This window comes from Palaemon carinicauda, chromosome 17, assembly GCF_036898095.1.
Source record: "Palaemon carinicauda isolate YSFRI2023 chromosome 17, ASM3689809v2, whole genome shotgun sequence".
Classification (NCBI taxonomy): domain Eukaryota; kingdom Metazoa; phylum Arthropoda; class Malacostraca; order Decapoda; family Palaemonidae; genus Palaemon; species Palaemon carinicauda.
The window spans coordinates 51053179-51065678 of NC_090741.1; the positions used below are offsets into that span (position 1 = coordinate 51053179).

Consider the following 12500-nt stretch of genomic DNA (forward strand, 5'->3'; position numbering starts at 1 on the left):
TAAGGCACCGGAGGAAGCAGCAGGGCCCACTGGAACTGCGTCACAATCGCTCGCCATTCATTCCTATTTCTAGCACGCTCTCTTGCCTCTCTCACATCTATCCTCCTATCACCCAGAGCTTTCTTCACACCATCCATCCACCCAAACCTTGGCCTTCCTCTTGTACTTCTCCCATCAACTCTTGCATTCATCACCTTCTTTAGCAGACAACTATTTTCCATTCTCTCAACATGGCCAAACCACCTCAACACATTCATATCCACTCTAGCCGCTAACTCATTTCTTACACCCGTTCTCTCCCTGACCACTTCATTCCTAACCCTATCTACTCGAGATACACCAGCCATACTCCTTAGACACTTCATCTCAAACACATTCAATTTCTGTCTCTCCATCACTTTCATTCCCCACAACTCCGATCCATACATCACAGTTGGTACAATCACTTTCTCATATAGAACTCTCTTTACATTCATGCCCAACCCTCTATTTTTTACTACTCCCTTAACTGCCCCCAACACTTTGCAACCTTCATTCACTCTCTGACGTACATCTGCTTCCACTCCACCATTTGCTGCAACAATAGACCCCAAGTACTTAAACTGATCCACCTCCTCAAGTAACTCTCCATTCAACATGACATTCAACCTTGCACCACCTTCCCTTCTCGTACATCTCATAACCTTACTCTTACCCACATTAACTCTCAACTTCCTTCTCTCACACACCCTTCCAAATTCTGTCACTAGTCAGTCAAGCTTCTCTTCTGTGTCTGCTACCAGTACAGTATCATCCGCAAACAACAACTGATTTACCTCCCATTCATGATCATTCTCTCCTACCAGTTTTAATCCTCGTCCAAGCACTCGAGCATTCACCTCTCTCACCACTCCATCAACATACAAGTTAAACAACCACGGCGACATCACACATCCCTGTCTCAGTCCCACTCTCACCGGAAACCAATCACTCACTTCATTTCCTATTCTAACACATGCTTTACTACCTTTGTAGAAACTTTTCACTGCTTGCAACAACCTTCCACCAACTCCATATAACCTCATCACATTCCACATTGCTTCCCTATCAACTCTATCATATGCTTTCTCCAGATCCATAAACGCAACATACACCTCCTTACCTTTTACTAAATAGTTCTCGCATATCTGCCTAACTGTAAAAATCTGATTCATACAACCCCTACCTCTTCTAAAACCACCCTGTACTTCCAAGATTGCATTCTCTGTTTTATCCTTAATCCTATTAATCAACACTCTACCATAAACTTTTCCAACTACACTCAACAAACTAATACCTCTTGAATTACAACACTCATGCACATCTCCCTTACCCTTATATAGTGGTACAATACATGCACAAGCCCAATCTACTGGTACCATTGACAACACAAAACACATATTAAACAATCTCACCAACCATTCAAGTACAGTCACACCCCCTTCCTTCAACATCTCAGCTTTCACACCATCCATACCAGATGCTTTTCCTACTCTCGTTTCATCTAGTGCTCTCCTCACTTCCTCTATTGTAATCTCTCTCTCATTCTCATCTCCCATCACTGGCACCTCAACACCTGGAACAGCAATTATATCTGCCTCCCTATTATCCTCAACATTCAGCAAACTTTCAAAATATTCCGTCCACCTTTTCCTTGCCTCCTCTCCTTTTAACAACCTTCCATTTCCATCTTTCACTGTCTCTTCAATTCTTGCGCCGGCCTTCCTTACTCTCTTCACTTCTTTCCAAAACTACTTCTTATTCTCTTCATATGACTGACCCAGTCCCTGACCCCACCTCAGGTCAGCTGCCCTCTTTGCTGGGAACCCCCTCTCCTGTAATAAATTCCTACGAGACATTGACATATATATATATATATATATATATATATATATATATATATATATATATATATATTTACATATATATATTTATATATATATATTTATATATATGTATATATATATATATATATTTATATATAGATATATATTCATATATTTATATATATATATATATATATATATATTTATATATCTATATATCTATATATATATATATATTATATATATATATATTATATATATATACATATATATACATATATATATATACAGTACATATATATATAAATATATATATATATATATATATATATATATATATATATATATATATATATATATATATTTATATGTATATATATATATATGTATATATATATATATATATATATATATATATATATATATATATATATATATATATTATATATGTATATATATATATATATATATATATATATATATATATATATATATATATATATATATATATATGTATATATATATATATATATATATATATATATATATATATATATATATATATATATATATATATATACATATATAATTTCTTTCAACGAAATCCTCGATCTAATTATATAACATGAAAAAAAGGCACTAAAAGTTCCTCTTTCAAATGCATTCCTCTACACGCCGTACTATGCACCACCACCCTTGTCCTAACCAAATGCAATAAACCACCCGATACGAAGCTAGCCATTCATGCTTCAAGTCATTCAAAAAGACTCTCCTAAACTCGTCAGCCGTTGGGTTTGAACTTTAAGCCTTTACGTATAGCTCCAAATATCATAGTGCCTCGTCCCAAGTCTGATATTGGCATTGTATTTGGATTTTCCGGGCTGGATATTTCAGCAGTAAAGGCTGTTGTGTCAATTTCACACCGGGATTATCCGGGAATCTACGAGCTTAGGAATTTGCTATGGCCGAAATGAAGAGGTTAAAAATTCAGTTTTATAGGATGAAGATTAGATTATTAATTGATATAACTTCTATTGCTTATATCATGAAAATTTTCAAATAAAAGTTATGTAGATATGTCTAGCATTTATTTAACAATATTTCAAGTGGAACAATCATATTTGATTAATTATGAATGAAAATTGTTCAATGAGTACTTTTTATGAGTATTGTGCAAACCAGATTATTAATTAATATAATGGTTATCGCTAATATCATGAAAATATTTAAATAAAGGTTATGTAGATATATATAGAGCTTTTATTTAACAATATTTCAAGTTGAACAATCTTATTGGATTACTTGTGAATGAAAAATTGTTCAATGAGTACTATTATGAGTATTGTATTAGATTATTAATATAATGGTTATTGCCAATATCATGAACATTTTCAAATAAAGGTTATGTAGATATGTCTAGCATTTATTTAACAATATTTCGAGTGGAACAATCATATTAGACTACTTGTGAATGAAAAATTGTTAAATGAGTACTATGAGTATTGTATTAGATTATTAAGCAATATAATGGTTATTGCTAATATCATGAAAATTTTCAAATAAAGGTTATGTAGATATGTCTAGCATTTATTTAACAATATTGCGAGTGGAACAATCATATTGGATTAATTGTGAATGAAAAATTGTTCAATGAGTAATGAGTATTGTGTAAACCTTTTACCACATTCAAAATTACAGATTTCTTAAAGTGATAGATGCTGTGGAGTTTGGAGATTTTCGACTTCCCTGATGTTTAAAATAAAGATATGGTCATTTGCTATAAATATACTCGATTGGATAGAGTTGACCTTGTTTATTATACTGATATCGTTGTAAATAATGATTTCTTTAAGAAAATATATTAACCATATTTCATATATTTTTGTGATATGTTTATTGTTCAAATAACATCTTTGTTCATTATTTTCATATTAGGTAAAGAAAAATATATCTTCAATAACATAAAACACCCAGATCTTTATTAATCATGAGTTGAGCAGGCCACATTTATAAAGTGGGATTCATATTATTTATACACCTAAGAATTTGCCGTGGAATAAATGTTGCCAGGCATTTACCTTTTTTATAAACCGATATATTTTAGTAAAGGAGTGATATTACGGTCACCAACCGGTAAAAGATAATAACAAAATAGGGCAAAAAATACGGTAGCCTGTATTATTATTATTATTATTATTATTATTATTATTATTATTATTATTATTATTATTATTATTAAATGCTAAGCTAAAACCCTAGTTGGAAAAGCAGGATGCTATAAGCCCAGGGGCCCCAACAGGGAAAATAGCTCAGTGAGGAAAGGAACAAGAAAAGATAAAATGTTTTAAGATCAGTTAAAATATTGAAATAAATATCTCCTATATAAACTATAAAAACTTAACAAAACAAGAGGAAGAGAAGCTAGATAGAACAGTGTGCCCAAGTGTACCCTCAAGCAAGAGAACTCTTGCCCAAGACAGTGGAAGACCATGGTACAGAGGCTATAGCACTACCCAAGGCTAGAGAACAACGGCTTGATTTTGGAGTGTCCTTCTCCTGAGAACAGTATATTTTTTACGAAGAATTTCCGATTAAAATTACGGGTTTTTGAAGAGTGTATCATCATGTGCCACACCAAATGTCAGACACTCGAGAGATGCTTTAGTAAAGAAGAACATGGCACTGTTCCAAAGGTCATGGAAACCAGCTAAGATCAATCTAGTGTTTGTGGACTCAATGTTAAAGAGGATAAACATTCCTAATCTTCACAGCTTAGCTATTACCTATCTTTCCATTCAGTTATCAACTGCCTGTAACTCAGAATCTTTTTCATATATAACGTTGTTCTTGTTTTAGATTTAGTATTTCAGTAACTTTTTTCAAGCGATGTTGTGGCCTGATTGGTAACGTCTCTGTCTGGTGTTTGCCAGACGGAGATTAGAGTCCGCTCAAACTCATTAGTGCCTTTAATGTCTGCAACCCTACCATCCTTGTGAGTTAAGGTTTGGGGGGTTTGGGGAAGCCTATATGTCATTCTGCTGAGTCATCAGCAAACACTGCCTGGCCTTCCCTGGTCCTAGCATGGATGGTGAGGGGGCTTGGACGCTGATCATATAATATATATGGTCAGTCTCTAATGCATTGTCCTGCTTGATAGGGCAATGTCACTGTCCCTTGCCTCTGCCATTCATGAGCGATCTTTAAGCCTTTAAACCATTTCGTTTTTTCCTTCAATTTCTTCTCATTGTAGGCTTTCAGGACTGGTATCCTTATTCTTTCTTTCTCTATCACCTTCAGATAGAAGGTTCAGAAACTGAGATAGAAGTGACTGATGAGATGGCAGATCATCTAAGCAAAGTAAGACAGTGGTTACTGTCTTACTTTGCTCAGATCTGTCATCTCATCAATTAATTCTATTTCAGTTTCTTGCTGGCCATTGTATGATGGTTGGTTGGTTGGTTGGTTTTAGATTGGACCGCCTTACAACAAAGGGGACCACAAGCTCTAGCAAGAAGGCAGTTCTTAATTAAAGTAATCTTATGAAAGCGACAGATCATATAAACAAGAAGGACAGTAGCATGACGACCGAGGTCGGAGTCAGAAGCTCAGCCGAGGCCGGAGTCAGAAGCTCAGCCGAGGCCGGAGTCAGAAGCTCAGCCGAGGCCGGAGTCAGAAGCTCAGCCGAGGCCGGAGTCAGAAGCTCAGTTGAAGCCGGAGTCAGAAGCACAGTCGAGGCCGGAGTCAGAAGCTCAGTCGAGACCGGAGTCAGTTCAGTCGAGGCAGGAGTCTGAAGCTCAGCCGAGGCCAGAGTCAGAAGCTCAGCCGAGGCCAGAGTCAAAAGCTCAGCCGAGGTCAGAGTCAGAAGCTCAGCCGAGGCCAGAGTCAGGAAAACAACTGAGTCCGGAGTCAGAAGTTCAGTCAAGGCCGGAGTCAGAAGCTCAGTCGAGGCCGGAGTCAGAAGCTCAATCGAGGCCGTAGTTAGAAGCTCCGTCAGGGCCGGGCTCAGAAGCTCAGCCGAGGCCGCAGTCAGAAGCTCAGCCGAGGCCAGAGTCAGATGTTCAGTCGAGGCAGGAGTCAGAAGCTCAGCCAGGCTCAGAGTCCGAAGCTCAGCCAGGCTCAGAGTCCGAAGCTCAGCCGAGGCCGGAGTCAGAAGCTCAACCGAGGCCGGAGTCAGAAGCTCAGCCGAGGCTGGAGTCAGAAACTCAGCCGGGCTCAGAGTCAGAAGCTCAGTCGAGGCCGGAGTCAGAAGCTCAATCGAGGCCGGAGTCAAAAGCTCAGCCGGGGCCGGAGTCAAAAGCTCAGTCGAGGCCGGAGTCAGAAGTTCAGCCGAGGCAGGAGTCAGATGTTCAGTTGAGGCAGGAGTCAGATGTTCAGTTGAGGCAGGAGTCAGATGTTCAGTCGAGGCAGGAGTCAGATGTTCAGTCGAGGCAGGAGTCAGATGTTCAGTCGAGGCAGAAATCAGAAGTTCAGTCGAGGCAGGAGTCAAAAGCTCAGCTGGGCCGGGAGTCAAAAGCTCAGTCGAGGCCGGAGTCAGAAGCTCAATCGAGGCCGGAGTCAAAAGCTCAGACGGGGCCGGAGTCAAAAGCTCAGTCGAGGCCGGAGTCAGAAGTTCAGCCGAGGCAGGAGTCAGATGTTCAGTTGAGGCAGGAGTCAGATGTTCAGTCGAGGCAGGAGTCAGATGTTCAGTCGAGGGTGCTGCAAAGCAGACAAGGCCTCCCCAAGCCCCGTTCCTCTTCGGTCCAAGAGAAATTGATTTTTTCTTATTGAAGGTCCGAAACGGAATAATTGATATATACCGAAATGTAGGTCTTTTCTTTTCCCCTTGATTAATAATTTTGAATTTATCTTCTATATTGTACTAGTTTCCATAGTTAGATGAAAAAAAAAGGAAAAACTGTCATAGATGTTATGATAAGAGCTAGGTGCACTGCAATTGACTAAAATTGCAGTTTTTGAAATCCTCCTCATATTCAGGAAAATACAATTAGTATGTTATTATCAATTATTTTATTCCGCAAATAATAAAAACACGTCCACATTACATCAACTCCATTTGTTTAAAATAAAAAAGGACAGACTTTGCTCAAGAACGCCCAAAGAGGAACATAGTCTTCAATAAAGCCACAAATAATAAGTGATTGAACTCCACTAACAGCATCAGGAATCGGTTGAACTTTATAAGGAGCATTCTCAAGGGATTAAACTCCCTTCAGAAAACAAATACCAAAAGGGATCAATTGTCCATAAAAAAAAAATTTTGAGAAAACTGGCTCTATTGTAAGGCTCTGAAGAAACAACTTTACACACTTCATTGAAAAGTATCCGAGACTTAAGGAACATCAAAGAGTACTTCAACTCCATGAAAGATTTCGAAGAAGATTCTGTGGGAGGTTTGATAACGCGAGATTTATTTCTGATACCAGGAGGAAAATGGCAGAGGTTGTAAGCTCAAAGACTAGAGATTTTCTATTGATTATTACTAATAATAATCAATTATATAATATATTCTTCAAGACAAATTCATAGCTCTTTTCTAGCTTCATAATATTTTGCAAATCTTTAGATTGAGAATATATTCATCTAATTATTTATACCTCGTTTAATTGTTCAGTGAGTGGGGATACCTTAACGTGTTAAATGGGTTTGCATACTGCCATGATCTGCAAAGCTGTATTAGTCAAAGACACCCATACTAGCTTAGTTTGTGCGAGTGATCAGACAAAAGTCTTCTACCATCTCCAATCTGTAGCGACCAGCGCGTTAATGAAAATGGTTAATTACCAGACATGAAAAAGGACATGTCTGTGGTCTTTGCCCTGTGGTGGAATATGAACAGCTTCATTTGTTGTTAGTATAATTTTTCATTAAATGATTTATTATCTATCTAAAGCTGATACTGTACATAAATTTCATTATTTATGACTTGTCTTTCATTGGTGATGTATATTTTGTTACATTTATATTATTACCTTTCCTGCAAAACTTACTTTGTAACTTAATATGAAATTTTCATGAAGCAAATTTACCACTTTAAAAACAAAAACTTTTTCTTTATATAAACCTTTTATTTATCATGAAGGATTAGTTATCACGTATGAGGTTATGACCTCTGGACCTACATATCTTTTCAAATAACTTAACTCAGGCCAAAGTCTAAAAACCATTCCTAATAATAACGTTGAAAGAACTATGATCCAAAAATATACTTCCTTGCAAAAAGAGTCATCTTGTCAAGTGAATTATCATACATGTCGAATATCCTACTTATTTCTTCTTCAAGATCTTTTCTATATCTCAGGAAAAGATAACTCTCACGAAAGCAGTTATTTCTCAAGAAAATATATATATAAGTCGGAGGGAATTGTACTTACTGAACATAGTCCTTTTCAAGATTAATGTCTCTGTCAAACTATAATCGCATTACACGTAGTGCAATGGAAACCAACGGAGAAAGGCTTTAGTAAAAAGAATTTAAATGGAATAATAGTTCACTTAATTACGAAAATATTCATATATCTACATTAAAGCCATTTTCGTCAGTAACTAGTTTGTGATTTATTAGTCATCTTTACCTAAAGAAAAACAAATATTCCTGGTGGCCGAAGTGGTAACGTCCCTGACTGGTGAACACCAGACTGGGGTTCGAGTCCAGCTCAAACTCCTTAGTTCCTTTGACCGCTGCAACCTCACTCTCCTTGTGAGATAAGGATGAGGGGTTTGGGGGAGCCTGTATGTCTATCTGCTGAGTCATGAGTCATCAGCAGACATTGCCTGGCCGTCCTTGGTCCTAGCTTGGGTGGAGAGGGGGCTTGGGTGCTGATCATATGTATATATGGTCAGTCTCCAGGGTATTGTCCTGCCTGATAGGGTAAAGTCACTGTCCCTGGCCTCAACCATTCATTGAGCGACCCTCTAACCTTTCATGTCTCGCTCAAACTATAATCGCATTACACCACAGTGTAATGGAAACCAGCGGAGAAAGGTTTTAGTGAAAAGAATTTTAAATGTAATAGTAATTTACTGAATTATGAAAACAGTCTTGCATCTACATGAAATCATTTGTGATATTCTTATTCAAAATGCTGATTTTGAAGGTCTAAAGGTCGCTCATGAATGGCAGAGGCAAGGGACAGTGACATTGCCCTAACAATCAAGACAATGCCCTAGAGACTGACCATATACTACATGATCTGCGCCCAAGCCTCCTCTCCACCCAAGCTAGGACCAGGGAGGGTCAGGCAGTGGCTGCTGATGACTCTGCAGATAGACCTATAGGCTCCCGAAACCCCCCAACCTTAGCTCAAAAGGATGGTAAGGTTGCAGACACTAATGGCACTAACGAATCTGAATGGGACTCGAACCCCCGACTGGGAAACGCCAGGCAGAGACGTTACCCATCAGGCCACAGTAACTTGATTTGAGGTTTTCTGGCATCCTGACATCAAAGGTCATTGACCCCGATATCGTTTATTGTAAATAAAGATTAAAAGAATATGCAATTCAAAACCACAAAAGTAAATATGTCATTATAATAGTTGAATAACATTCAGAAGACCTGCTTCTGAAATAAATCTAAATATGCCACTAGCATTGTACGACACATAATGTCCAAGAATCTTGGCAAGGATGAACCTGCCATCTTCACCACGAGCCTCAAACAAATATCTATTTCTTACTGTGCGATAAGCTGATGATTTATTAGTCGTCTTTACTTAAAAAAAGAAGAATTGGATGTTATTTCTAAAAGACCTGGTGGTCAGGGGAAGAGGAAATAATCATTTGCATCTAAAATAAAATTTACCATAAACGCTCACAAAAGAAAATAGAATTTGCAAGATTTAATTCATAGCGGTTATAGAAATCATGAAATAAATTATAATAGCACTCCTAATAAACATGACAGTATTTAGAAGAATATTGTACCAAATATATCCAGTTTCCTAATAACACAATAGAAAACTCATAAGTAATATATAAAATTAATCTAAAATTCTCTCTCTCTCTCTCTCTCTCTCTCTCTCTCCTCTCTCTCTCTCTCTCTCTCTCTCTCTCTGTGTCTTTGCCTTTCCCTATTCTGGTAGACTTTTTAAATTCTCTCTCTCTCTCTCTCTCTCTCCTCTCTCTCTCTCTCTCTCTCTCTCTCTCTCTCTCTCTCTCTGTCCATCTCTGCCTTTCCCTACTCTGGTAGACTTTAAATTCCCCCCCTCTCTCTCTCTCTCTCTACCTGTTTCTCTTTCCCTTTTTCTGTCTGTCTTTCTGTCTCTGCCTTTCCCTATTCTGGCAGACTTTAAATTCTCTCTCTCTCTCTCTCTCTCTCTCTCTCTCTCTCTCTCTCTCTCCTCTCTCTCTCTCTCTCTCTCTCTCTCTCTCTCCATAAAAAATCATATGCAATAATATAGTTTCAAATCATATCCAATGAACTTTTATCAAAAAACAAAAATTAAAGGTTTATCACCGGTAGTTCTTTTTCTATTACGGGTAAAATACTTTACAAATTATTCCTTGCATCATGTAAAGAAATAGAATTATTTTGATCTCACATAAAAATAACCAGTAAATTATATATATATATATATATATATATATATATATATATATATATATATATATATATATATATATATATATATATATATATATATATATAATTATATATATATATATATAAAATGTCTTCATTACGATTACTATTTTCCATTAATTGAAGTTAAATCAGTAGAGAAAATACGGCAGAGTCCACAGGGCGTCGTCAAAACATTAGTCCACCCAGACGCCACTAGATGGCAGGGCACTCCAGTCTAATGTTCCCCAAGCCCACTTGACTTATATTTTGTTTGCATTAAACGTTAACACCAAATTCTCGCTCACTGCAGCCTTTCCCCTGTCTGTCTTTTTGATTTTCTATTTTACGTTTTGTTCATTTCCTCACTAGAAATTGAGTATATCCTCACTGGAAATTGAGTATGTACTCACTAGAAATTGAGTATATCCTCACTAGAAATTGAGTATATACTAAAGTCTTTATAAGGGTTTGGGTGTATATTTCAGGGGTGTGTTAGGTTTCAAACTCAATTCGAATCAAAATGCTGATATTTGAAAGTAACTACGAACCTCTATCAAAAAAGAGAGAGAGAGAGAGAGAGAGAGAGAGAGAGAGAGAGAGAGAGAGAGAGAGAGAGAGAGAGAGAGAGAGAGAGAGAAAGTGCGAGAGAGAGAGAGAGTGCGAGAGAAAGTGCGAGAGAGAGAGAGTGCGAGAGAGAGAGAGTGCGAGAGAGAGAGAGTGCGAGAGAGAGAGAGAGTGCGAGAGAAAGTGCGAGAGAGAGAGAGAGAGAGAGTGAGAGAGAGAGAGAGAGAGAGATAGAGAGAATTTGAACATTCACTGAATAAAGATGGTGTTATATTCATTCAAGCCTTTCATCCCTACAGTAAAACTCATAAAAGATAATTGAAACTAATCAATCAACAAAACACAAGATCAAAATATACAATTCCTTTTGTAACAATGTTTTATTGTAATATCACTTCGCATATGATCAAAATTAAAGTAAAATGGACAGGAAATTCATGAAAAATATATTTCGGGCTGGAAACCAGACGCATGTATGTTGTTCGAATTGCTAGGTGCTCATTCTGTAATTTGAAATATCTTTCGTTATCATTATTATTATTATTATAATAATGATAATAATCATCATTATCATCATTATCATTATCATTATTATTATTATTATTATCCTCATCATATAATAATAATTATTATTATCATTATTATTATTATTATCATTATATAATAATAATAATAATTATTATTATTATCATTAATTATCATCATTATCAGTATCATCAGTATTATCAGTATTATCAGCATCATTATCATTATCATTATTATTATTATTATTATCATTATTATTATTATTATCTTACTACTATTTCATTTTTATTTCATTATTATTTCATCATCATTATTATATCATCATCCTTATCATTATTATTAATATCATCATTATTTCCTTTAAGATAACAATTAACAAACAATTTTCAGAATTCATATCGATATATCAATGATTTTCTCCATATGAAAATATTAATTCAATTACACGTTTATCATCGCCATTATCAGTATCTTTATCATAATTAATCCATTCCTCTGCTTCCTCCCGTTATAAGTCAACTCTACCAAGACCCGACTCTCCTCTGGCAATTTTCCGGATGGCTGAAGAATGACGCAACGAGCTATCTATCTCCCTAAGGAGATCGCTCACTTTCGTTCAATGGACCCTATATCTCTATAGTGTATTGCCGTTTGGAGGGAAAGGAGCGTGAAATCAAACGAAACAATAAAAAAAATGACGGAGGAAAAGAAACGCATTTCTAAAAGCTGGAAATGGAGAAAAGGGAGTAAATTCTGGTAGACTTTTTTTTAAAATTATCTCTCTCTCTCTCTCTCTCCTCTCTCTCTCTCTCTCTCTCTCTCTCTCTCTCTCTCTCTCTCTCTCTACCTCTGTTTCTCTTTCCGTTTCTCTCTCTCTCTCTCTGCCTTTCACTATTCTGGTAGTCTTTTTAAATTCTCTCTCTCTCTCTCTCTCTCTCTCTCTCTCTCTCTCTCTCTCTCTCTGCCTTTCCCAGTGTTGACCTTTTGATGTTTGATGTCAGTTA

General features: G+C 36.6%; 1 protein-coding gene across 1 annotated transcript; it reads left to right on the forward strand.

Moving 5' to 3' along the window:
- The first annotated feature begins 5422 nt into the window (after positions 1-5422).
- On the forward strand, positions 5423-6611 carry LOC137656354 (germ cell nuclear acidic protein-like). Its single transcript, XM_068390526.1, has 2 exons — positions 5423-5608; positions 5823-6611. The coding sequence occupies exons 1-2, from the start codon at positions 5423-5425 to the stop codon at positions 6609-6611; spliced, it is 975 nt and encodes a 324-aa protein (XP_068246627.1).
- The last annotated feature ends 5889 nt before the right edge of the window (positions 6612-12500 follow it).